The 27,593-nt window shown below is 42.3% G+C and overlaps 2 protein-coding genes and 1 pseudogene across 17 annotated transcripts in view; all 3 read left to right on the top strand.

The window, feature by feature from the left end:
- LOC114601412 (protocadherin gamma-A5) overlaps positions 1–27,593 on the top strand; it is a 315,625-nt gene that overhangs the window by 236,293 nt on the left and 51,739 nt on the right. Inside the window, exon 1 of one of the 16 annotated variants that reach the window (XM_077933481.1) lies at positions 3,193–3,434. The exons of the other annotated variants lie outside the window; for them this stretch is intronic. Within the exon in view, the coding sequence (XP_077789607.1) occupies positions 3,339–3,434 (96 nt within the window). The 5' untranslated portion in view covers positions 3,193–3,338. Of the gene's footprint in view, positions 1–3,192; positions 3,435–27,593 lie in introns of those variants that run through there. 16 annotated transcript variants of the gene reach the window in all.
- On the top strand, positions 7,110–14,396 carry LOC114601413 (protocadherin gamma-B7-like). The gene is made up of 3 exons (XM_077933599.1): positions 7,110–9,410; positions 13,578–13,712; positions 14,364–14,396. The coding sequence occupies exons 1-3, from the start codon at positions 7,110–7,112 to the stop codon at positions 14,394–14,396; spliced, it is 2,469 nt and encodes an 822-aa protein (XP_077789725.1).
- LOC144328776 (protocadherin gamma-B2 pseudogene) lies at positions 11,797–17,913 on the top strand (annotated as a pseudogene).

Below are 27,593 nucleotides of genomic sequence, written 5' to 3'. Positions count from 1 at the left end.
CAGGGAAAAGAGAGCCCATTCTTCACTTCGTTGCTGAAGGGAACTGGGTGAAGCGGGGGGGGGGGATTATCCAGAAATTTTTCCACACCTAGTATCTCAAAGGGCATTCCATTGCATTTAAAAAGGGATAGTTTGTGCTTCTTTTGCATGTATGTGTAAGGGGAATAATGAAAATCTGTCAGCTACCAATTCCATTGTGAAAGGGAGCTGGATTGAGGCCATTTAGAAAATAAATGAAATCCATTCATAACCAAACATTATGAGTATAGTTACAAGTAGGTAGCTGTATTGGTCTGCCATAGTCAAAACAAAATTAAAAAATCCTTCCAGTAGCACCGTAGAGACCCATTAAGTTTGTTATTGGTATGAGCTTTCGTGTGCATGCACGAAGAAGAAGTGTGCATGCACACGAAAACTCATACCAATAACAAACTCAGTTGGTCTCTATTATGAGTGTAGTTTGTTTTATTTTTAATTTATTTATATTGCTTTTTTGGACCTGTACCCCACCCTGGAAGCCTTTGTTGCTGAAGGTGTGGACAATAAAAGTAATAAGTAATAAATATGCTAAACAAAGGTGAAACAAGGAAAAGCATTTTCAAATGCCCCACTTGCAATTGGATAAAGAGAAAGTTCACATTGTGGAAACCTGTACATTTTTTTAGCTCCATCTTTCTGTTATGGTGAACATGGTTTTCCTTGCAGTTCCTTGAGTTGTCCTCCAAGTGTCAGTGTTGGCCAGTATGACAGCCAGAGAGAGGATAGAGATCCATTGATGTTTCCTAGACTGCAGTAACTCCCATCACTGCTATTCAGATAAGGCCAGCTGAAGAGCACAGAGACAGGGGACTCTTGCAGAGAAGGAAAAATCTCTTTTGCTTTACACATATGTGAGAACAAGGGCAGTTTATTCTTCTTCAGTGATACCTCATGTTGTTTCCTTCATCACTGTGAGAGCTTGAGCATAGGAAACTGAGAAAAGGAAGCAGCCTGTTTTTGAGAGAACCAGCCAGATGGAGAGAAGGCACCCAGGGAATGGCAGGGCACTCACAAGGCAAGTACTGCTTCTCTCTCTATTGTCTTTTACCTGTTGGGCTGCATCAGAGCAGATTCATTATTCAACCCCTGAGGAGATGGCAAAGGGTTCCGTTGTGGGGAACCTCGCCAAGGACCTGGGACTGAGCACCAAAGAACTAAAACATCGCAATCTGCACACTGTGTCCGTGGCTAAAATGCAGCATTTCAGTATCAATGCAGAGAATGGAAACCTCTATGTAAATGACAGGATTGATAGGGAGGGGATATGTGGCAAAAATCCACTTTGCTTTGTTCAGTTTGAAGTTGTAGTAGAAAACCCACTGAATGTTTTCCATGTCACAGTAGAAATCCAGGATGTTAATGATAATGCACCCCAGTTCCTGAATAGCAATATCAGTTTAGAGATACTTGAATCCACTTTACTAGGCACTCGATTTCTCCTTGGGAAGGCGGAAGATCCTGACATTGGGATGAACTCTCTCCAGGATTACCAGCTGAGCTCCAATCAGTACTTCACTTTGGAAGTTAGAGAGAGAAAAGATGGAAATAGTTATGCAGAATTAGTGCTAAATAAACCACTGGATCGGGAAAATGAACAGATGCTCCACTTAATCCTTACAGCCTTGGATGGTGGTCAGCCTAGGAAAACTGGGACTGCCCAGATATGGATAAATGTTACTGATGTGAATGACAACCCACCTGTTTTCACTCAAGAGGTGTACAAGGTCAGTTTGAGGGAGAATACTCCCCTTGGATCTCCTGTGCTTCAGGTTGCAGCCTCAGATAAAGATGAAGGTACAAATGCCCAAATCAGGTATCATTTCAGCAATATACCAGCAAATGTCCAATTGAAATTCAGAGTGGATCCAATCAATGGTACAATCACTCTTATAGATCCATTGGACTTTGAGGAAACTGAAAAATATACAATGATGGTTGCAGCAAAAGATGGTGGCGGATTGTTAACACATTGCAGTATTGAAATAACTGTACTTGATGAGAATGATAATGCCCCAGATGTGACTTTAGCCTCCATGTTCAGCCCTGTTCCTGAAGATTCTCTGCCAGGAACTGTAATTGCTCTGATCAATGTGAATGACAAAGATAGTGGAGATAATGGGAAGGTTACTTGCTACTTAAACGATGATTTACCTTTCAAAATTCTTCCCTCATCTAACAATTACTTCAAGCTCCAGACAGACAGTCCTTTGGACAGAGAAATAGCTCCTGCATATAATATTACAATCACAGCCACTGACAAAGGAACTCCACCTCTTTCCACACACAAAACAATCTCACTACAGATCTCAGATATCAATGATAATGCGCCTACATTTCAGAGATCATCCTACAACATCTACGTGCCAGAAAACAATCCTTCAGGTGCCTCCATTTTCACCATCAAAGCCTCTGATCCCGATATGGACCAGAACTCACGGATCACATACTCCATCCTCAACAGCAACATCGAGGAGCTTCCCATCTCCTCCTATATCTCCATTAATTCTGAGACCGGCACCATCTATGCCCAGAGATCCTTTGACTATGAACAATTCAGAGAGTTTCAGGTGCAAGTGAAGGCCCAAGATGGGGGTTCTCCCCCTCTCAGCAGCAATGTGACCGTCAGGGTGTTTGTTCTTGACAGGAATGATAACAGCCCTCGTATCCTGTCCCCCTCACAAGAAGCCAAGGGCTCAGCCTTGTTTGAGATGGTGCCTCGTTCGGCCGAGGCAGATTATCTTGTCACCAAGGTGGTGGCCGTGGATGCAGATTCTGGACACAACGCCTGGCTCTCCTACCACGTCACTCAGGCCACAGAGCCGGCACTCTTCACGGTTGGTTCTCATACTGGAGAGATCAGGACGGCCAGGGCCTTTTTGGAGAGAGACGCTGTGAAACAGAGACTGGTCATTATGGTGAAAGATAACGGGCAGCCGTCTCTCTCGGCCACCATGACTCTGAACCTGGTGTTTGCTGAGAACTTTCAGGAGGCCCTTCCGGAAATGAAGAGCCAACCCAGCAGCTCGGAGTATCAGTCTGACCTGCAGTTCTACTTGGTGCTGGCCTTAGCTGTGATCTCCTTCTTGTTCCTCTTGACCGTGATTCTGGCCGTTACAGTGAAGCTCCGTCAATCAGGGCATCCCAGGTTCCTTCAGTGCTTTGGTCCTGTTCCCCATTCCAAGAACGGTGCCATCTTCCCACCCAACTTTGAAGATGGGACTTTGCCCTATTCCTACCAGCTGTGTCTGTCTTCTGAGTCCAGGAAGAACGAGTTTACCTTCCTGACACCCAGTGTTCAGATGGTAGACAATATTATTGGCAGTGAAAAACCTGCTGTGCCTTTTACAGGCAACGGAGGAAGCAATTTAATTTCTGAGATGGCAAGTGATGATAAGGTAGGGTTTATTCCAGAATATTTTTCATTGCACGCTGCATGATCTTTTACCATAACTGACACTGAAACATTATATGGAGGAGAATTCATTTTCTCTGACATACATGTTTACTGAAAAATGAGTTATTTAAATCTGGAAAGCAGTAGCTCAGCCTTATTTATTGGGCCCCTCATGAACCGTCTACTGATTTATGCATGATAAAAGAGTAAGGTTTACAGTGTCAAGGCAAAAATATCTAAGCATTGGATCCAAGTAGCTTTGCTTTACTCAGTTGGACTACTAAACCAGTTCTGTGGTATTTATGATGTTGGAAGTTAACAGTAGGATCCCATGCATGTCTACTCAAAAGGAACTCCAGGTGAAGTGAACATGTATAAGACTGCAGTCTCAGTGTCTTGGACTTTCAAAGTAATGATGTCCTTAAGGAGTAGCTTTATTGAGGTTTCCAGAAGTAGTGTGCAGAAGTGCTGAACGATTTAAGAATAATTATATTTAGGATGCATCTGTATGCAAGCTTCTTGCTTGCTTCCACTCCTCTTTCCTGCCATACCCTCAGGTGCACACAAATGGCAATGTGCTGGCCATCTTTTTATGTGTGGCTTTGCCTTCTCCTGCCCTCTCTCTTCTCCCATCACCAGCCTTCAAATTATCTAAGCTCTATAGAGCTTCTAGTTGTAAACTGGAGCTCTGGGGGCTGGAAAAATATAGGGGAAATTTTTATGGGATTCCCATCAAAAGTAATGGCCAGCATGCTGCTTTAGATGCAAACTGGCAATTTCTTTCTTCATTTGCAGTTGCTTCCTCATTTGGGGTAGGGGTTGGGCTTTGCCATTTTCCCGTGTTGTAGGGCCAAGCTGATCTCTTAAATACTGTTTATTAGGACAACTGGGGAGGGGAGAGGAGAAGAAACATGAGTATTGGATGCAACCCAAACATATTTGTTATGGTATAAACTTTAGTGGACTCAAGTCATTGGGACTGAAAATATTCAATGAAGAGTGTGCTATAAATACTGTAAATCAAAATATGGCTAAATGTAAGAGTGAGAACAAAAACTACACATTGTGATTCCATTTTCTGACACATCTCATCTATACCGGAAGTTCTATTTATGGCATACTGCCATTAAATTATAATTTTGTTTTACAATTTTTCATTCTATTGCCATTCTTCTGCTATTTGCACTTTGTCAACTATTCTTCTCCTTGAAATACTCAGTCCACCTGATCCATCTCTGTTCCATTCATTTGTTTCTTGTGGTCCTCTTATCATTTTTTATCTTCCTGGGTTGCCATATTTTGAATAGAAAAAAGAGGACACATTTGCCAACCTCTACTTTTAACTAATGTTTAAATGTATGTAAAATGACAACTCTCATTTTACATACCCATGAAAAAGAGGACATGTCCTGGCAAAAGAGGACATATGGCAACCCTATGACATGGATTCAGTTTTATTTATTATATTTCTTTGTTGCATCCTCCTAGGTTTCTGTGTAGACCATCTACAACTGTTTCCTTTTAAAGCCTGTCTTTAAAACCCTGCTCAAACCTGTCATTTGGTTGGATTTGCAATTGTTCTCCAGATGCGTTCCAGACTTACTGTAGTAATTTTTGCATACAACTCGAATGCACTATGACAAAACTTAGCATTTTTATGGCAGCAAAATATCAGGTCACATGATTACTACACCCATCCTATTCCGGGAATCAGAGGCAACATCATACCAATGAAACCACCATCTCATCCCAATCCTGGCCATTCTCTCATAGCAGATAACATAAACGTGTTGCCCCCTAAACACACTTTCAGAGTTGTAATCTAAAAATGCTCTCTTATACATTCCTTCTGTGTGTTACTTATAGTGAGGATCTTACTTTATTAGTGCTTATGAGTAAAGAAGTAGGATTAACTGATTAACTAACCAGAAGCAGCAGGTTATATGGTGCAAACATAGGTTTCTGTGTTTTTAGGAGATGTGTATATAAGGGAGTATTGTGGCCTGAGAGGGTCTCTTTCCTCTCACAATTCCACCCCTCCTGATCAGCAAGAGAATGAATTCCATGCATTGTATCTGGGCCACTCTACTTTCTGTGTTGCTCCCACCAGTGTTCCCCCACTGAATCAAAATATCATACTGTAGGAAATAGAAAGAGAAAGCAAACCAATCTAAGGCAATGTACCCCAGACTTAAAGACTCCTTAATAGATTGTTTTATAACTTTTTTCATGAAAATATCCAAAGAATGATACGGCACAATGTTCTATACAATGTCTGAATTGCTCCTACAACTGGAAAGTTTCTTCTAATGTTCACCATAAATCTCTCTTCTGGTGCTGAACCTTCTTTTTTTCTAACATAGTTTTGAAATTTGACTTTGTTTCCTCTCTCTATCTTTGTTTCTCTAAGTTAGCACAGACAGTTCCATCATCTGCTCCTCCGTCTGACCTCACCTTCTACCTGGCCCTTGCAGTGGCTTTTGACTCCTGCTTGTTCCTCACCTTCCTCCTTGTGTTACTGGCCATCAGGTTGCACAGATGGAGAAATTCTCAGCTGGTTGAGTCGGGGAGTGTGAATTTCAGTGGCGCTCCCATCTCACAGTTTGTGGGGATCAATGCATTGGTGATAGATATAGTATAAATGTTTTCAACTTTGCCATATTGGCAAGCTGTTGTATCCTCTGCATATGCATCTACATACCTAATTGTTAGCGGCACATTTCCTCCCTTATTTGGAAAATGTACTGAAACATTGTTGTGAGTAGTCAAAGTCAAAAAAATCTACTGGTCTTGAGGGAAGAGTTTCAGAAAATTGCCCATTGGCATCAAACAGTTCAGGTACAAGAATCCCATGAACACAGACCATCTTTACTGGACTGAATCTACAAAAAAGTGATCCTTTCCTGTTTTTTCAAAAAAATACTTTTTTACAAATACTTTTTTTAAAAAAATAAGGAGTGTGGATATATTTTTTTAAAGCAATTATTATTTCAAAAAAGAAGGCAATATAAGGGATGAAATCCAGAACTTTCATCTAATTAAAATATAATATTTTATGTATATAAAGTGATTTTCTTGCAAATGGCCTGTGAGGGATATTTTGTTGAAAACATTAAAATTGTGAAGGGGTTGTACACATCCATCAATATGGTCAAGAACTTAGTACTGTAATACATAACACAATTGCTTTTAGTCACTAAATGTTGCTTTCAAAGTATTAAAATGTTTTTTTATGGAGAGGGAAAGCATGTCTTTCAGTTCTTCCAGTTTATTCTTAGAGCTGATTCACTTGCAGTTCTTCAGTTGGAACTCACAGTGCCGCTGTTGGCCAATTTGGGAATCAAAGAGCTATTAGGGATCCACTGTCAGATTGCTACTTACCAGCTGCAGAAAGAACAGACTACGAAGACCTGCCTGCTGTTACTGAGCTGAGGAAACAAATGTGATACAAGCAAACTGAGAGGGAAATCAAGGGAATCAACTTATTCTTCTGTATCCCTGTATTTTGAACAACAAAAAAGCTCACCTGCTCATTAACAGGAGAATGGAGATGAGGATGGAAGTTATTCCTAGAGAAAGCTTCAGGGCATTCAGAAGCCACATTTTGATTCTACTATTATTGTTTTTCCTCTGCTGGGAGATCTCAGAGTCAATTCACTATTCCATCCCTGAGGAGATGGCAAAGGGGTCCTTTGTGGGAAATCTTGCCAAGGATTTGGGACTGAATGCCAGAGAACTGAGGAATAGAAACCTGCATATCATTTCTGAAGGTAAAAAACCATATTTCAGTATCAATGCAGAAAATGGAAATGTGTATGTGAGTGAGAGGATAGATCGTGAGGGAATGTGCAAAGAGAGCACACAGTGCTTCATTAATCTTGAAGCCTTAGTTGAAAATCCATTAAATGTTTTCCATGTAAGTGTAGCAATTCAGGACATTAATGACAATGTACCACATTTCATGGATGACAATATAAGGCTTGAAATAATTGAATCCACATTGCCAGGTGCCAGATTTCTCCTTGGAAAAGCTGAAGATCCTGATATTGAGAAGAATTCCCTTCATGACTACCAGTTAAGCCAAAATCAATTTTTCACGTTGGAGGTTCAAGATAGTATGGATGGCCATAAATATGCAGAATTGGTGTTGCAGAAACCTTTGGATCGGGAAAGGGAGCACTCCCTTCAGTTGATCCTTACGGCCTTGGATGGGGGTGAACCCAGAAAGACTGGGACTGCCCAGATATGGATTAATGTCACAGATGCCAATGACAACCCACCAGTTTTCACTCAAGAGGTCTATGAGGTCAGTGTGAGGGAAAATTCCCCTGCTGGGTCTCCCATACTTCAGGTTGCAGCCTCTGATAGAGATGAAGGTTCAAATAGTCAGATCAGTTATAGTTTCAGTAAAGTACCAGAAAAAGTCTACAAGAAATTTAGGATAGATGCACAAAATGGAATAATTATGAATACAGAGAATCTTGATTTTGAGGAAACAGAAAAGTACACTATGGCAATAAAAGCAAGAGATGGAGGAGGATTAGTGGCTCACTGTAAAATTGAAATAAAGATTATAGATGAGAATGACAATGCTCCAGAGGTCATTCTTGCCTCCTTATCTAGTCCAATTCCTGAAGATTCTGTTCCTGGGACAGTAATTGCTGTTATCAATGTAAAGGATAAAGATTCTGAAGAAAATGGAAAAATTACATGCCATCTACAAGGTAATGTACCATTTAAAATCTTATCCTCATCTAACAATTATTACAAAATTCTCACAGATAGTCCATTGGACAGAGAAAAAGCCTCAGGATACAACATCACAATCACGGCCACCGACAAAGGTAGCCCCCCTCTCTCCTCCAACAAAACCATCTCCCTGCAGATTTCAGACATCAATGACAACCCCCCTGCCTTTGAAAAATCAACCTACAGTGTCTTTCTGCCAGAAAACAATCCCTCAGGTGCCTCCATTTTTGCCATCAAAGCTTCGGACCCGGATCTGGACCGCAACTCACGTATCACTTACTCCATCCTCAACAGCAACATGGAGGAGCTGCCTCTCTCCTCTTACGTCTCCATCAACTCTGAGACGGGAACTATCTATGCACAGCGCTCCTTTGACTATGAGCAATTCCGGGAGTTTCAGATCCAAGTGAAGGCCCAAGATGGCGGCTCTCCCTCTCTCAGCAACAACGCCACCGTGTGGGTGTACATTTTGGATCAGAACGATAACAGTCCTCGCATTCTGTATCCTGTCCCGGGTGTTGAGGGCTCTGCCTTGTTTGAGATGGTTCCTCACTCGGCAGAGCCAGGCTACCTAGTGACCAAAGTGGTGGCTGTGGACGCAGACTCTGGGCACAATGCCTGGCTCTCCTACCAAGTGCTGCAGGCCACAGAGCCGGCCCTCTTCACCATTGGGACCCACACGGGAGAGATCAGGACGTCACGAGCCCTTCTGGAGAAAGATGCTGTGAAACAGAAGCTGGTCATCTTGGTGAAGGACAATGGGAAGGCTCCACTCTCAGCTACTGTGGTCCTCAACCTCGTGGTTGCAGAGAACTTCCAAGAGGCACTTCCGGAAATGACTAGGCAATCCAGTGACACAGAGCATCATTCAGACCTCCAGTTTTACTTGGTGCTGGCTTTGGCATTGATCTCATTTTTATTCCTCCTGACGGTGATACTGGTCATTGTCATGAAACTTCGACAATCAGGAAATCCCAAATTATTCCAATGCTTTGAACCTAATGCTTTTTCTAAGGCGCAGGTCATATTTCCACCAAACTATGAAGAAGGAACTTTACCTTATTCCTACCAACTCTGTCTATCGTCAGAGATGAGGAAAGAGCAGATCTCTTTCCCAAAATCCCATATCCAGGTGGCAGAAAACTTGCTATGCAATGATAGCTCTCAGGTGGTTCTTGTGGATGGCAACTGTGGGGATGCCAATGCCAAAGAGGAGGTTGGTGAGCAGGTAAGCTTTGCTTCCAGAACTGTGATGTTGGCACTACATCTTTCTTCCTCATAGGTATTATTAGCTACTGTTTTTAGATCATTATCTGCTCAAGTGTCTGATGCTTTATATGGGAAGAACCAGCACTTAGACCTGCCTGAGTGGCATGCCACTGAGGCATTCTGAACATGCTTACTTAGCACATCCAACTGGTACTTGGATTCTTGGCACTCTTACAAGCGAGTCCTTTCCTAAACTAAGCTGAGCATCTTCTTTTTCTGCTTTTGTTGTGATCTGGCTATATCTGTGTAGCTATAGATTGAATAATTTCCCTTGGTTTTTACCAATCTGTTGAGTAGATTAATTCTATCCATATGGTTTTCTATCCCCGAAAATTAATAGCATCTAATAGAATAGCATTCTCCCACACATATGCCATCCTAGCAGAAGCTTGACAACAAAAGCACCCATGATAACATGGATAATATAACTACATGTTGTGAACTAGTAATACACAAATATAGAAATCAGCATTTTGTGACATTCCCTTATCATGGACATTTTGTTTGGTTGCATGTATTGCTGGTTCACACACATTTCTCCATGTGGCTGTGATTGAGAATAGTCTGGGCTGTTCATGTGTCAACAACAGATATTGTGTGGATCATATGTGTGCTGGGGTCACAGCACCTGGAAAAGAACTTACAGACTATGAAATATGCTCTTTAGCAAGAGAGCCATCCATGTTCACATTTCCTGTGGCATGTTTTACAATCAGAATATGGAATAAAACCTTCATAAGAGAAAAGGTAACTTCATTTCAACCCAGTATGTTCGAGGAATTCCAGTGACATTTTATGGGAATGGAGTAAAAATCTAGTGAGCCTGGGATTCTTTCATGTTGCATTTTGTACTTCACCTGAGGAGACCACCTCGGTCTGCTTTCCTTATCTTCCTCAGGGTTTGACCTTTGAGCTCCAAATGAAAGGAAACCTATCTTAGAATAAATAAAGTTTTTTTAAAAAATCTGCCATTCATCCAGGGTGAATTTGCAAAATGATACGGATATAGATATAGATACAAATGATATAGATATAGATATAGATATAGATATAGATATAGATATAGATATAGATATAGATATAGATATAGATATAGATATAGATATAGATATAGATATGTAATGCATTCACTTTTCCTGACATTTGCACAGGACAATGTCCAAACTGATAATGCTCAAATCAAATAATGACTTTTCTTGCATAGTAAAAAGCAGAGTAAAAAGGTATAGGGACCCCTGACCGTTAGGTCCAGTCGTGGCCGACTCTGGGGTTGTGGTGCTCATCTCGCTTTATTGGCCAAAGGAGCTAGCGTACAGCTTCTGGGTCATGTGGCCAGCATGACTAAGCCGCTTCTGGCGAACCAGAGCAGCGCATGGAAACGCCATTTGCCTTCCCACTGGAGCGGTACCTATTTATCATCTTGCACTTTGACGTGCTTTTGAACTGCTAGGTTGGCAGGAGCAGGGACCGAGCAACGGGAGCTCACCCCGTTACGGGGATTCGAACCGCCGACCTTCTGATTGGCAAGTCCTAGGCTCTGTGGTTTAACCCACAGCGCCACCCACGTCCCATAAAGCAGAGTAGCCAGCCTTTTTTGTCCAGTAAGCACATTTGGAATTTGGAGAGAGTGTTGTGGGCACCAGCCACAAATGGCTGCTATAGGGGCGTGTCTTGACACAAAGTGGCTGCCATGGAGATGTGATGTAACACAAAAGAGATGCCTAGGGTGTGGCATAATGCCTTCAGTGCAGGAGAGGCTGAATCCATGCAACAGGAACTGAGTACAAAGAGGTTTTTTTTATTATACCTGAAAAGAATCGTAACACAAGTAAGGAGCATGGGGTCCTGTTTGCCAGCCCTGCAGTCAGCTGACTCCATCCACTGCACTGAGCTCTTAGAAGCCTCCTCACAATTGAGAACCCTGATAATGCAGCACCCTTACAATACTGCAATTCCTTGTTCAGTCATAACACCCAAGCCAGGTTAAAGCCTATGCACATACGGCTGCAAACGTGTAGGTTCTTCTTCCCAATGCTCCACTGAATATGCAGATGTTGGACAGGGCCAGAGACAGCACAAACATTGGGGAATGTGCATGAATTCTACACATGAAGGAATAATCAGTGAACAACCATAGAAAGAGGCAATGAGGTGGGCATCTCTTGCTGAAATGACTCATTTTCCTTTATCTAGACCAGTGTTTCCCAACCTTGGGCCTCCAGCTGTTTTTGGACTACAACTCCCATCATCCCTAGCTAGCAAGACCAGTGGTCAGGGATGATGGGAATTGTAGTTCAAAAACAGCTGGAGGCCCAAGGTTGGGAAACACTGATCTAGACCACTGAGCTCACTGTGAATCATTTACTTTATCATTGTTTCTGCTTAGGTTTGTTTCCTAGTAATAACTTTGATTTTCATTGACTGCTCTCATGATCATATGTACTTGGAAGCATGCTTCACTAAAATCTATTGGACTTCCTGACATGTAATTATGCTTAGCAGAATGAAGTAACGAAGTACTGCCATTCAAATAGGAGCTCATAACAATCTGAGAAGCGTGTTTGTTATATCCACTTTCATTAAATAAGGTAGCAATTTTACTTGATTAGCTTTGCTTTTTAAAAAGTTGCTATTTTTTTAGCTGTCAAGAGATAGGGAAGTGATCTCTTCTTGCTAATTAATAGTATATTGATGTGGGCCACAAACCTCCACATAGAAATAGGAGTCTCTGAAGAAGGTAGTATCAGGAGACATTTTCAATGCTGTACTTGCGTAAAATCTATTTAAAATAATCTGTTCATATTTTAGAACGCTTTGTGTACTACCCCAACCAATATTTTGGAACCCAACTTTACCTGTGCTCTGTTATACTTCCCACCAACATCAGACCCGTGAAAGTTTATTGCGGTGACTTAGCAATAAAAGACAGGCAGTCTACACATACTCAAAAGTGCTTTCCTCATATTCTGGGGCTCTTTAAAATGGTGTGGCCAAATCATGGTTAGCTCTAACAGTAATTAAAGGGAGAACTGTGGCTTCAGTAGCAGGGTGCATGCTTCTTCTGCACAAATGAGATGAGACAAATTAAGAGATCTTTCAGAGAGAGGTGTACATAGTTTTCACAATATAGGTCTCAGTATTTTACTCTGAAGTTGGTCATTTACACACCACAGACCAAATACATGGAGAGGAATTTGTGGCCATGTAGAGAAGTGTGTCATGAATTTTGTGGTTATATGTGGAGGGTTCAATGAAAATTTATGGAGTGGAAATTGAAACGATAGGTATTAATGACAATGCGCCCAGGTTCCCATCAGAAGAACCAGAAACAAAAGTTGGTGAGAATAAAGCAAGAGAACTCCAATTTGCCATCTATAAGGCACAAGATTCTGATTTGGAAACCAATTCTCTCTAGAACCTCAAAATCAGCTAAAGGAATAATTTTATCCTGGACGTGAAAATAGCAGCTGGAGGTGCCAGATATGTTGAACTTGTGGTAGAAAGAATTCTTAACCACAGAGAGGAAGCTGCTCACCATCCGCTCCTCACAGTATATTAAGGAGGAGAGTCAGAAAGGTCTGGTACTTCAAATACCTGAGTCACATTTCTTGATGCAATGACAGTGCCTTGGGCTTTAAACAAGCCTCCATTATTCAGTGAGTCCAGGCTCAATATGGAGATTGTCAATATTTGTTATCCTTGTTACCTGTGTATGGCTGTGCTCTTTAATTAGCCATATCCTCACATATTGTACTGCCAAAAAAATACCCCCAAAGAAATCTCTCTCAAGATGACAACAGAAGCCCTCCTAAACATGCAACATCAGGATTAAAGAATCCATGGATAAATCCTGTGTTCGGTTCTGACAGTCTCCCTTTCAAACTGAAGAAGTCGATCAGCAATCATTACAGTTTGGTGCCAGACTGAAGAGGAGATGGGAGCTGTTGCTTCAGCAGTGAAGGAACTTAGACTGGGAACTTATACAGGAGCTAGAGGATCCACCCCTTCCGGGATCTCAGTCATGACTTGTTTCCATTTGATTCCTTCTCATGAGTAGCCTCTGCAGCAGCTAGCCAGGCACTGTGGCAACTCTTATGTTCCTGCCTGGTTCACCTTCTTTTCTCAGCCTGTGGCCCCCAAGGAGATGTGGAAGATTCTGAGAGCCAGCCAGGATCTCAGCTATCCAGTCCTGGGGCAGGGTTGTGAGGTCCATGAAGAACAACGTATCCAGACCGAGAATAACTTATTAAAAACGAGATCAGTAATTTGTCTATATAACTCTATTAATTCTGTCTGGGGTTATTTATGCCTGATGTTCTTTCATTTATGAAAAGTTCCAGGAGATTAAGTTCCATGGAAGGATGGAGGCTCCCCACCACTCAGCTCCAAGATCTCAGTGACTCTCTTCATCCTGGACCAAAATGGCAATGCTCCCCAAATCCTGTACCCCTCCCCTCCCACTGATGGTTCCATAGGGATAGAGCTGGCCCCTCGCTCCTCTGAGCCAGGATACCTACCTGGTCACTAAGGCAATGGCCATGGATGTGGACTCTGACTCAGACATATACTTCCTTTATGGCCCATATTGATTTCCTAAAATCCTAAAATATGTTCCTAAACATATTTCAAACTCTGTGATTTTGTCATCATGACTACAATTATCGTTTGCAACTTGTCTGTTTATATAACATTCTTGCCTATCATCAGTCTCTGTAGACTGAATAGGATATAAGGCTAAAAAACAAAATTGTTGCAATTATTGCAGAAGTGTCACATGCAATATCCTAGACAGAGATTGGCAGGCGGTGGGTCAGGATCTACCAATAGATCTTTGGGTGATTTTCAGCAGAATGGCAAGGGTTTCTGGCTCCCAGCATAACAGTAACAAAAAAACTTTTTTTACCTAAATTAGGCTGCTGAAATGAGGAAAACTAACCAGGAGTGAACTTTTGTGTGAATGATTGTCAAACAGTTCTGTTCTGGTGCTGAAAACACATTCCTTGGCTCAGAATGTGCTCAGAAGAAGCCTGTTCTTTAATTCTATGGGTGGTACTCCATGCTAGTCCTACTCAGACCTATTAAAGTTGATGGACATGACTAACTTAGGTTCACTTATGTCACTGAGTCTACCTCAGAGCAGGACTTAGTTGACTACAACCCTATGTCTTTTGCACCTGGTTCTGACTGATAGTTTAGCTTGATGTCTGCCCATTCCTGTCCTATGAAATGAAGTATTGTGGATTCAGAAATTCTAGGGGGGTGGGCAAGGGCCCAGCACTTGTAGTTGTTCCCCACACAACAGCTCTTCATAATGACTCCCACCCCTTTCTGCCTCAGTTTCTTCCTCTAATCATAAAAAGAGGTTGGCAGTCTGGCACAAAAGCTGGTACTATGGGCATTGCCTTTAGACCTTCTGAAGAATTTAAGGCTTTGCTTTGGGGGGCTATTGTGAAGGAAACCCTCTCAAATTAAGTGCTGAGTGCTGTATCTCTGCCTCAGAAACTTTGTTCATAAAGTTCTTGATACAAAGCCCACTGATAGTTAAGGTGATAAATTCAGGGTGTTTCCTGTATGCACCATATGTGTGTTCACTCTTGCACATACTGCCTTAAGGAGAATTGTGAAATGCACACACAACTAAATAATTGCATAAACCTGTGCACATCTCATGAGAAATGTTGCTACCCTGTCAGCCTCTGAACTCTTATCAGCATGTTGTGCCAGTAGGTGCTCCTGCAGTTTTCCAGCGGAGACTCAGAGTGCCGCTGTTGGCCAATACGGGATAAGGATAGAAATCAGGGGTCCATTCACTTTTCCTGTGCTGTAACAATTACTGAGTTAAGTTCTGCAAATCTGAAGGAGCTGGAATTGAGGGACAACAATATAGCATCCTACCAAAAATGGATCCCTCCCCGTTGAGACTGCATCACGGAATGATGCCTGCTCCTGACAACAACTTCTTGCAGCATGAAAGAAACTTGAAGACCCGAATCAGAAAAGAAAAGATGCAAACAAAGCAGCCGAGGAAATGGCTGAAGATCACAGGGAGCAGGAAGCCACTCCGGCGGCAAGTACAGCTTTCCTTGTTATTCTCTTTGTTCTGCCTGACAATGTCGGAAGAGGTCTGGTATTCAATTCCCGAGGAAAGGGAGAAGGGTTCTCTTGTGGGAAATCTGGCCAAGGATTTGGGTCTGAGTAAGAGAGACCTGGTGAAGAGGAAGCTCCGTATTGTTTCTGCAGCTAATGCTCAGTTCTTTACTGTGAATGAGGAACATGGAGACTTCTACGTCAGAGACCAAATAGATCGAGAAGCAATCTGTGGGAAATCACCCCGTTGTGTCCTTAACTTTGAAACTGTGGTTGAAAACCCTCTAAATGTTTTTCATATAAGCATCACCATAGAGGATATTAATGATAATGCACCACAATTTTTAAAAGATGATATCAAGCTAGAAATAAGTGAATCTAGCTTGACTGGAGCCATCTTCCCCCTTGCAAGTGCTGAAGATCCTGATGTTGGAATAAATTCTCTGCAAAATTACCAGCTGAGCAGTAACCAGTACTTCACCTTGGAAGTTAAAGAAACTCCAGATGGAAATAAATACCCTATTTTAGTGCAAAGCAAACCTCTGGATCGGGAAAGTGAGCACAGCCTCCACTTGATCCTTACAGGCCTGGATGGTGGAGAACCAAGAAAAACTGGAACAGCCCAGATATGGATTAATGTCACTGATGCCAATGACAACCCACCTGTTTTCACTGAGGAAGTCTATAAACTCAGCCTAAAAGAGAGTGCACCAAAAGGATCATTAGTGATCCAGGTGAAAGCCTCTGATGCAGATGAAGGTCCTTATGCACAGATAAGATACAGTTTTAGCAATATCCCAGCTAAAGCAAGCCAGAAATTCAGCCTGGATCCAGAAAGTGGAGCAATTTTAGTTAGGGAGACTTTAGACTTCGAAGAATCCAGAAGCTATATGATGTTAGTGGAAGCCAAAGATGGTGGTGGACTACTGGCACATTGTAAAGTTGAGATTGATGTTCTGGATGAGAATGACAATGCTCCAGAGATTTTGCTAACATCTATGTTTAGTCCAGTTCCCGAAGACTCTCTACCAGGAACTGTGATAGCTTTGATCAATGTGGATGATAGAGATGAAGGAGAAAATGGGAAGGTTACTTGCCACATACAATATAATTTGCCTTTTAAAATTATTTCTTCATCTAACAGTTACTACAAGCTACTTACAGAGAGCCCCCTAGACAGAGAAAAAGCCTCAGAGTACAACATCACAATCACAGCCACCGACAAAGGTAGCCCCCCTCTCTCCTCCAACAAAACCATCTCCCTGCAGATTTCAGACATCAATGACAACCCCCCTGCCTTTGAAAAATCAACCTACAGTGTCTTTGTGCCAGAAAACAATCCCTCAGGTGCCTCCATTTTTGCCCTCAAAGCCTCGGACCCGGATCTGGACCGCAACTCACGTATCACTTACTCCATCCTCAACAGCAACATGGAGGAGCTGCCTCTCTCCTCGTACGTCTCCATCAACTCTGAGACGGGAACTATCTATGCACAGCGCTCCTTTGACTATGAGCAATTCAGGGAGTTTCAGATCCAAGTGAAGGCCCAAGATGGCGGCTCTCCCTCTCTCAGCAACAACGCCACCGTGTGGGTGTACATTTTGGATCAGAACGATAACAGCCCTCGGGTTCTGTATCCTGTCCCGGGCGCCGAGGGCTCTGCCTTGTTTGAGATGGTTCCTCACTCGGCAGAGCCAGGCTACCTAGTGACCAAAGTGGTGGCTGTGGATGCGGACTCTGGGCACAATGCCTGGCTCTCCTACCAAGTGCTGCAGGCCACGGAGCCGACCCTCTTCACCATTGGGACCCACACGGGAGAGATCAGGACGTCACGAGCCCTTCTGGAGAAAGATGCTGTGAAGCAGAAGCTGGTCATCTTGGTGAAGGACAATGGGAAGGCTCCGCTCTCAGCTACTGTGGTCCTCAACCTCGTGGTTGCCGAGAACTTCCAAGAGGCACTTCCGGAAATGAGCAAACCAGCCATTGACTCTAAGTATCAGTCTGATATGAATGCCATTTTAGTTATAGCCTTGGCTTTGGTCTCATTCTTATTCCTTTTTACAGTCTTAACAGTTTTAATACTTAAATGTCGGAGACAGAGAAGCCCAACAGTGCTTGGATCCTACAATACTGACTTGTACTCTAGCTTGGGACACAAATTTTCCTGCAATTACAATAATGGGACATTGACATTGCCCTATTCATATGAAGTGTGCTTAGCGTCTAAGGCAGACCGGAATGAGTTTGCCTTTCTGAAACCAAAACCCACAGATGATCCCATTCTGAAGGACGATTCTGGAATTGGGAATGAATCTCTGGGTGAAAATCTCATCCCTGATAACAGTGTGCAGGTGAGAATCACAGATACATTTTAAGACATAGACTGCAAGGCTGTAATATTTCCGTTTTCTAACCTGTTTGTTCAGAATGAAGAAAAGCAGCTTGGTTGCACCTTCATTTCAAACACTGTTTAGTTAAGATCCTTCTTTTGTAGGGGGGGGAAACCCTGATGAATAATATAAGCAAAAGGTGGTATCTTGACATAGAATATACTGTACAGTAGTTTTCTGCACCTATAAGCTATGGATGTTTCCATAAAGTGAGATATTTTCATGGAACCTGGTAAGCTTGAACATTCCTTTAGATTTGAGGGTAATGAGCCCAAGAAGACATTTAACAATGTCAGAATTGTCCCTTTATTCTTCAAAGGTAACAGGACAATCATTCTATCGCAAGAATGTAATTTCTTCTTTGGTACAAATTTGTCGGGTTATGTCTGCCCTCTACTGATCAGATGTTATACTGCAGTTCTGGGTTTAGCATAGTGTTCCTAGACTTTATTACAAGCGCAACCAACTTCATAATATTTAGCTACAAATCCGTTTTACTTTGTGTTGATTTTAAATACCTTGTCTTATTTGTTGCAGGGTGTGTGTGTGTGTGTGTGTGTGTGTGTGTGTGTGTGTGTGTGTGAAGAATACTGTCACAATCTTCTCTTCTTCAGGCTAAACATACCCAGTCATAGGGCTTGTCTTTTATACCATGGACCATATCTACGCTGCCCTCCTCTGAACCTGTTCCAATTTATCTAAATTCTTCTAAATATGTGATGTCCAGGACTGGGCATAGTCTTTCAGATGCAATATGACTAGTACATGAGTTTTGTTTGTTTTCCTTTTGGCTATATTTCCAAATCTGAAAGGCTGTGCTCGTTTAAGCAGGTGGCAACAGGTTTTTCAAGGCTTGTGTGTGCGCGACTACTCATTTGTGATTTTTTGAAATTGTAACAAAGGTCTGCCCTCGTTTTTCCAACATAGTGTATATGGCATGCAGGGTACTTACATTCTGTAACACAGGTGAAACTGTATAACACGGAATTTGAAGTTTTATAATCAGTGATAGGGTTTTGCAAGGATACTGGATATCAAGGGTGATGGAGGGAAGATGCTGGATCAAAGCATGCTATAAATGGGATATGATATTGCATGTTACTATCTTCCACACCTAGAGAGTGTCTCCTCCACACAGGTGGGACAAATACTAAGAAGCAGCACCTATCTCCATTTTTTTTAGTATGTGTGCATCCAGCATCCATCTATCCCCTTGTGATCAAGAAGATCTTACAGACTGATCAATGTCTACTACTCCCTTCTGCACATTGCATCTGTTTAAACATAATAATCTTGAAATGTGATTCTGCCTTCTTAAAATTGGATTATAGGAATTGTAAAGAGGCATAAGACTCATTTGAATGGATTGACTCTGCTAAAGATAATATTTGTCATCTGTTAGGACTAAGTCATCTGTAAGCTAGGGAAATTGAGAAAGAAGGAGAGGCAGTGATAAAATATTTTTAATATTTTGTTGGAAGTCGCCCAGAGTGGCTGGGGCAACCCAGCCAGATGGGCGGGGTATAAATAATAAATTATCATTATCATTATCAAATAAGGTTTCAAGCAGGAGACAGGACATAATAACATCAGCCATGCCATCAGAGTTCATTCACCTGCCCATAAAACATCATTACCAACAATGCCTTTGTCTGAATAGGCCTGGATCACCCATGAGACAAGGAGAGGCAACAGGTGGCAGGATCTACAGGGGCAGCAGATCCCAAAATAGATCTTTATTCCTCCCTTTTTCCTGGTGTAGATATTCACTCACCCCTTCTTCCCTGGCAGGGAGGGGGTGCCATTTTGTGGTTTTGTGGTTTGCCTCAGGTGCCAAAATGTATTAGGCTGGCCCATAAACAGGCCATTTGTACTAAAGAACACAAATCTGATATAAAAAATGGCAACATTCAGGGGAAGAGCAGGATCCCCTGCTGGTGACCCCAAATTAACAATACTCTGGCAAAAAGACTTAAAACAGGCAGTTCTAGCCTGGAGTTGCTGTACTAGAATTTCTCAGCAAGTTTCATACTGTTCTGTTCTGGCTCAGCTGAATCAATTGATTTGCTTCATAGTACGAAAACAACAGAGAATTCTTTGGCAGCTAACATATGTATTGTGGAATAAGCTTTCATGGTGGACTTTAGCCCACAAAAACTTTCGCCATAATAAATTTGCTAGGCATAAAAAGACACTGTTGTTTTTAGGCAACAAATTTCAGTCTTTGAGGTGCCACAAGACATTTTGTTCTTTTTATGGGCTTCTCTTGAATCATCAAATCACATGTGTAATTTTGTATCAGAACCAACTTTTTGATATAAAGGCAGGCAAAAGGAGACATTTGGCAGCCAAGTTTGGGTGTTACTCAGTTGATCTTAAGATAAATGTGAGTCATCAGAGTCAACAGTGGACAAATAGAGGTGGCAGCTTAACACAGGATGATGCTTTCTGACTGAACATGTTTTAAAAGGCTTCTCAGATTTTGGCAGGAACTACGGGCAACCAATTTCTAAAGTTATATCTACAATGGTAAATTAGCATTTACTGAATGGCCTGTTGTTGTTAAAATTTGTATACCACCCTTCATCTGAAAGATCACAAGTTGGTTTTATTAAAACCACTCTGCAAAGAATAATGGAATATGATACCAAAGGCATGAAAAGCAAACTAGTGGATTCCTGATATATTTGTTATTATCTCTTCTATGTAGCTGAGAATTCACATAGAAAATGTTCTGCTCTCTAGCTTACTCCAGAATGTCAGCAGTTTTTGTATATTGCAGCAAAACCCACAATGACTACCTTAAAGGTTTATTGTGGCATACAGGTTATGTATTTTATTGCTTCAGTTGAGGCTATGTTCTTATCACTATGCAAAGCATGGGTAGAGAGCGACTTTCCCCCTACCTCTCATCTCATAATTCAAGGTCTTCAAAGAAGTGGTCTGCATACAGTTCAAGGCTGACATAAGAAAATACTTCTGTACAAAGTTAATAATTAACTCAGCATCCTAAGATGTGATGAGATTGCTTTATGAAAAATGGTTGAACCTACATAGATGAAGGCAGTATACCTCAAAGGAACAGTTGGTGCCTTTCATTTCTATGCCTTGCTTGACAGCTTGCAGAGGTTTTTGCTTTCTGATATTAACAGCAGAATGCTGATCTAGGTGGATTTTGCTTTGATTCAGCAAGGCAACCCTTGATCTTAGGTTCCCCAAGTGGCTTGTGAATGTTCCAGGGAAATGAACATTTTTATTATGAATTATTATTATGCACACAGGTGTAAAACAATATACCGTATTTTTCCATGTATTGGATGAGGGTTTTTTACTCAAAAATCACTTCAAAAAACTGGGGTTGTCCAATACATGGATAGTGACATGGCAGGATGGGAGAAGTGGCGTGCCACCAGCCATTCGGTTGGCGGGAGCGCTGCTTCCCCCGGTGCCGCAGCGAGCAGGGAGCGATCTGGGGGGTGTTTCCTGCCCACAGCTGCGTGGATGGGGAGAAGCCATGTGCCGCCAGCCAGCTCTTTGACAGGAGCACAAATTTACCCAATGCCGCTGCGCACAGGATCATTTTCCTGGATCATTTTCCATGCATGGCGGCATTGGGGGAGGTTGCTCTCCTGCAAACCAGATGGCTGGAGGGAGCGCAAATTCACCCAATGCCGTTGCTTGTGGGAAATGATCTAGGGAGTGTTTCCTGCCCGCAGCTGTGCGGGAGGAGAGGCTCAACAACTTTGGGCCATCTCCCCTCATTTTCTTAAAATTTAGTCCCCCAAAATGGGGGGGGGGGTGTCTTATTCAAGGGGACGTCTTATAGACAGAAAAGTACAATAACTTGGGTCAGCGATAAACTAGAAAATTGAAAAAGCCACCAGGTGATGGTAATTCTGAAACTATTGTAGTCATTAGTTGGGTAATAGCCTAATCCTATACATGTTTACTTGGAAGTAAGGGTGAAAATAGACACAATGGTGGTCAATTTGTAAACAGCTACTGGGGGCAGTGATCTGGATCAGGACCACAACAGGAGCAAAGGCTTGAATCTTCTCTGTCTCCCAGCCCCAGTCTGGATTGGGCTTTCCTATACTGGTTATTTAGTAAACAAGAAACAATCATGAACATGCCGTTGTCATTCTCTGTTTTGGTCCTTCTTTCCCACAAGTTCAACGGATTTTACTCCCAACAGTAAATGTGCGCAGGATTGCAACCTTACAGCCCTGTTTCGTAAATTTCAATGTACTTCTCTACATACAGCCTGTGCAGAATATATGCAGGATTTGGCTGTTAACCCCTTAAAGCTAGCTATAATGCACTTCACATACAAGCTATTGAGAGAGGTTTTGTCAATCGTGGGCCTAAGAACTATGGTCTTAGCCCACAAAAGGCAAGAGGGCAAAGGATGTGATGATACTACTTCATATGAACAGGTTTTTGGCTGGTAGTGGATGTGAGGGGACCGATAACCAGACTGACTTTTGCTGTGCTCTGAGTTGCATTTTGTGTGGGATGTATATGACTATGAATCCAATCCAACCATCAGCGGAAAATGATGGGGCAGGGCAGTGGTGAGATTAATGATATATACTGCATCATTTTAAGGCAACGTTTAACCATGTGCTGAGCCTCAAACTATGCGTGGTGGTTTGGTCTGAAGATTTTGTTTTGTTAGGGAAATGCGGTCAAAGGACTAAAAGTTGATTGCAGGAAAGAGACTTAGGAGGAAGCAGTGATTAACATTCTCCCTTCTAATTCTTTTTGTAATCAAAATCACCCCCCTCCCACAGCACTCCCCCTATTGTCTCATCTGGTGGAGGGAAGTTAGTGTCATACCCTCCAATATATCTCTGAAAATAGGGACGTCCTATATAATAATAATAATAATAATAATAATAATAATAATGATGATGATGATGATGACTGGGTTGCCCTAGCAACTCTGGTGGCTTCCAACATATATAAAAACATATACAACATAAAAAAATACTTCCCTATGCAGGGCTGCCTTCAGATATCTTCTAAAGGTTGTATAGTGGGGTTGCCATATTTCAAGAGGTAAAAATCCAGACACAAAACGTTGTTGAGCTTTTTTAGGGCCACCACAGAGCCTAAGCCACCCATGCCAGAGCAAGAGCCCCATTCAATGAGGACTACAGACTTGTTTCTTTATTTTAAACTGAAATCTGGGGAACATGGCCAGTTAAGGGTTCAAACAGACAATGGGTGGCATGTCTAGAATCCAGGGAAACCTGACAGATAAGGCTACAGAGACAACCTTATTTTGACTTCAGTCAGAGAGATTAAACATATGCTTACCTCTCCCATCCAAAGTGCTTAATTTTTTCTAAGACTGTTTCTACTGCATTTTACAGTGTCTTTAGAATTTGTTCAAAATTTTCTAAATAATCTTCTAAATTATCTTGAGGTTGTTAAAATCTCCCTCTGTGTGGCAAAAAAGCTGTTCATAAATCACAAAAATATTAATAAAATAGATATGATTGACACTATTTTTAGAAAGAAGACAATGAAAATCCACTTTAAATTGTGAAAGAAATGTCATTTGTGAGTGCTGAGGTGGGACTCGTGTCTCCATAGGAAAAAGCAAAGGCAAAGATCCCTTGCAGTGCAGAAAATAGTGCGCTTCTCCCTGCTACCAGCTGCATATATCAGGGAGAAGCTGTACGTAGGTAGAAGCTTGCTTGTCACCCAGGAGGCTCTCTCACACACAATCCAGAGAGACTAGGTAAGAAGTCAAGAGCTAATCATGAATAGATTTGCATGGTTGCATCAGATTTGGGATATTCCTCAAGCATATATTTCCAAGGATATTTGCTGCACACCCACACAGACCTTTTAACATGACTGATTTTAGTCTAATGACCCATAGAATATGGAAAGATATTTTAGCCTGTGGTGTTTTCCTGATATAAATTTCCTCCATGGCTAGCAACTTGTTATATTTTCATTAGGTGTTCCTCCGTTACTTCTTTGCCTTCTATGCAACCTGATACATTTGCACAAGGCAAAGGTCCATTCAAGACTGTAAAACACACACACACACACACACACACACACACACACACACACACCCTCTATTTCTCAATTAAGACTGAAATAAATTGCAGTCAGAGATCAGCACTATGTGCCTCATTCAGAAACATAAAAAGTAGCCTGGTGAAGAATTTGGCTCAGTTCAAAGGTTTGTGAGCAGCACTGGTTGGAATTGTTGTTGTTCTTACATTAGTAATTTACAGTATGAAAACAGCACCAAAAAAATAGAATAAATAATCCAAGTCGCAGCAGCGGCAGCAACCTGTCATAATGCAGACAATAAAACCCCTCAGCATAAGCCACAGCTCCTGCAATAAGCATAGTCATAAAAACAATGCAAAAGTAAGAGCAATGGCCAATAAAAGCAGAGAGTGTGCGTGGCATTAAGGCTGCCAACCAAAACTGCAGTGTCAGCTGCCAACAAAGGCCTTTTGGAACAAATATATATGGGGCACTCATGAAGGTGGCATGTGGGCTTCCTTGGTAAGGGGTGATATAGGATAGGTGCCCCACAGTGGTGCTTTAAAGACCTAGGATTTATCTTGCAAGCAAACAGTGCCTAGGGCAACTGAGACAGAACTGAAGGACCTAATTCCTTTTCAGGAGACAAGCCACACGGTTCTGCTGTGGCTTTAAGGATAGGCCTGCATAGAACTCGCTGCAGTGGTGATGGGAATCAGATGCTTAGCGTTTGCTTGCAGTGTGATAGGACTGTGACTGGTTCTCACCAATAAATTTACTGGCCTAGGTCAGCAGGGGTGGGGTGGGGACATTTGGATCAGGGCCAGTAGCCAAGCTGCCAGTAACCAAAGAGGGGGAAAGCATGCTGTCATAATACAGCAGTTCCAGGAAGGCAAATTTGAGTAGAGCCATAAGGCCACAATAAAGATTTAGGTTTTGCTCCCATTCTGTGGCACCGATCCAAACTAGGAAAAGCAAAGTGTATGGGGAGATCCAATCACAGATCTCCCATTGAATGCTCAGTTTGGCTAGTCATATGCTATTACTATTGCTTGCTGATTGTTGTTGGCCTTCAATTCAGAATCAACAGGCTGGGATACATAGAAGCACATCCGCTGCAAAAAGTCTTATCTGGTGGCCTTGTGGGGGGAAAGTAACATTTTTGCCTTGTCATGGAACTTGGATAGCTGAGCTGCTAGCATTAACATTTCCTCTGTGCTGAATATTTACCCCCCGCTGCACCGTTCTGTTCTTTCCACGTGCTTTCTGTGCTCTCTCTCTCTTGTATTATGCTGGGTGTACATTCCATCATTTTAAGTGTATGCCACCTTGGGGGTTCTTATTTGGGTCAGAAGGTGGGCAGTTTTTTGTTTGTTGTTTAAAGCAGAAGAAGAGAATGAGAGAATGTTTAAAAAGGGAGAAGATGTGAAAATAACAGTCAGTCTTGTACTGTCCAGTGTGGTGTGGCATGCCCACAGACACAAGCTTTTTTACACCATTAACATGGTGCAGCCTCAATTGATTTTCAGACTTTATATCTTTGAACTGTCCATCCTTCGGTGTGCCTTATGAAATTGCTGCACTTCAAATAATCTGTCTTTCAGCTCCATTTTCTGCGCTATTAATGTTTATGAAGAAGCTTCTCCATTCCTGTGTTTAGCATTGGCATTAATGCCCATGCCATTTTCTGGCCATTTAATTTTGTTCTTTAGAAGCTAGGCCTTTGGTGGAAAATTCTGTTAAAGTGGGATTTGGAAGAGTATCGCATTAAGCAAGTACAAACTTGCTTTCTTTGAGGCTATAAAAAAGCATCCCTGAATAGACATTTCATCTGACCAAAGTACAACTTTCCTGGTTTTCCTGCTGGTGGATAGGAAGAAATATGAGGTCTTTGGTGCTTTTTGTATAGAAGGTCCTCCATTCCTATTCCTCCCACTGCCAGCTAAAGAGGTTATTGTGGCTCCTGCTTTGCAGGGGGTTGGACTAGATGACCATTTGGGTCCCTTCCAGTTCTACAATTCTTTGATTCAATGAAAGATGTTCTCCTGAGGTCTTAGACTTGCCTGTTGAAGTAGTCAATGATGGGCTAATGGTCTGATACACTGTCAGCCAGTTTTACATATTCCAGCAATTATTTAACTGATAGGCACTCTACTGTTGCATAATGGAAACAGCTACCTGTGATCATAAATGGGATGTGTATGATGTTTCCAATACCAGCTGCTAAGAACTCCCATTGGCAGGGAAGCATGATAGGTAGGTGATCAGTTGCCTTGAGCGCTGGCCAGTTGAACAGGGTGGGTAGAGATGCAGGAGTGAGCAGGTAGGAGCAAGCAGGGGCAAGAGCAATGCTTCGAAAGTGTTGCTCAACCCCTTGGAGGGTAAATCTATGATTTAGCTGCAGCTGAAGAAGGGAAGGGCTCAGCTTAAGCACTGCTCCATCCTAGAAATTGTTGGTAAACATTATACATCAGTATACCTCCCAACACTGTTTAATGGCTTGCATCACATAACACCAAGTTTGCGTCCTTTTTACTTCAGGTTCATTCATCTGGAATAACTACTATTCCTGTCCCATAGTCACAAACCTAGACTGAAGCTACTTGTTCCATCAGTAACACAGGGAAAGAAAAGGAAGCATCCTGAGACTTGGCTGTTCTGATCCCCATTGCCTGAGAAGGACAGATCTCTGCCTACTTGCAGTCTCTAGCTGGTGCAGCTTGGCTGCCCCAATCTTCACAGTGTCCAAACTCAGAGCAGAAATATGCAACTGGTTCCTCTTCTTCTCATTAACTCCCCTGCACTCTATGGGATGGTGCAATGCTGGAGATTGGAGCCAATCCTCCCCACTGTGCCATCCAGATCAAACAAGCACAGGCTCCCACCAGAGGTGGCCCATCTCATTTCACCCTACGTATGTGCCACTTGCTGGCCCCACCCAAGGCTCACTTATGGGGTCGTGTAGCTGTGGCTTCTGGGTTCCAGCCAGGGGCGCAGTTTGATAATATGGTGCCCTGAGCAAGTACAAAATTTGTTGTGTGTCTCCCCACCCCACCCCCAAGAAAAAAATATTTCTTATCTTCACAATCATTCCTTTTTGTATTTTTTACTGATCTTCTTAGTAGGTACCCATATAAATAAATGTATTATTATTATTATTATTATTATTATTATTATTATTCTGCTCAGAGCCCTGTACAGGAGAACTGCTTGCACTGCCCTAATCTGTCATTGTTCTAGTGAGAGCCTCATGAGAAGGCCTCCGGAGACCTCTGTGTGCTCTTGCGATACCTCACTGGAACTTGGAAGATACTGCCGCTCGCTTCTCTGGTGGCAACCGGGGGGGGGGGCGTCTCTGCAGGGATTCCACCATTTGAGGTGACTTCTTCAGGCTGTCTCATGCCCTGGCTCCCACTCATTCTCTTCTAGGGTGGGGTTTGCAGGTGAGCAAAATGAAGCAGCAGTGGCTTCTCCTTGTGATGATCACTGGCCTAAACCTTCTTGCCATACTCCTGAGAGAGAGAGAGCTAAGCAAGCTTTGGTGCAGGGTAATGGTTGCTTCTGCACTTTGCCTGTGCTCTCCCTGTGGAGCCAAACCCCACCACCTATGGTGAGAGCAAAGGCAAGTGAAAGGAGAAGACACTACT

The sequence above is a fragment of the Podarcis muralis genome, chromosome 8, assembly GCF_964188315.1.
Source record: "Podarcis muralis chromosome 8, rPodMur119.hap1.1, whole genome shotgun sequence".
Classification (NCBI taxonomy): Eukaryota; Metazoa; Chordata; class Lepidosauria; order Squamata; family Lacertidae; genus Podarcis; species Podarcis muralis.
The sequence above is the reverse complement of the archived record's forward strand: the minus strand, read 5'-3'. Positions and strand labels throughout refer to the sequence as shown.

Bases quoted from the DNA above. Each gene is read 5' to 3' on its own strand.
- LOC114601413 (XM_077933599.1), top strand. From the start codon at position 7,110: ATGGCAAAGGGGTCCTTTGTGGGAAATCTTGCCAAGGATTTGGGACTG. The intron at 9,411-13,577 runs GTAAGCTTTGCT...TTCTTTTCTCAG, and splicing joins AAGAGGAGGTTGGTGAGCAG to CCTGTGGCCCCCAAGGAGAT. The intron at 13,713-14,363 runs GTAATTTGTCTA...TACCTAAATTAG, and splicing joins ACTTATTAAAAACGAGATCA to GCTGCTGAAATGAGGAAAAC.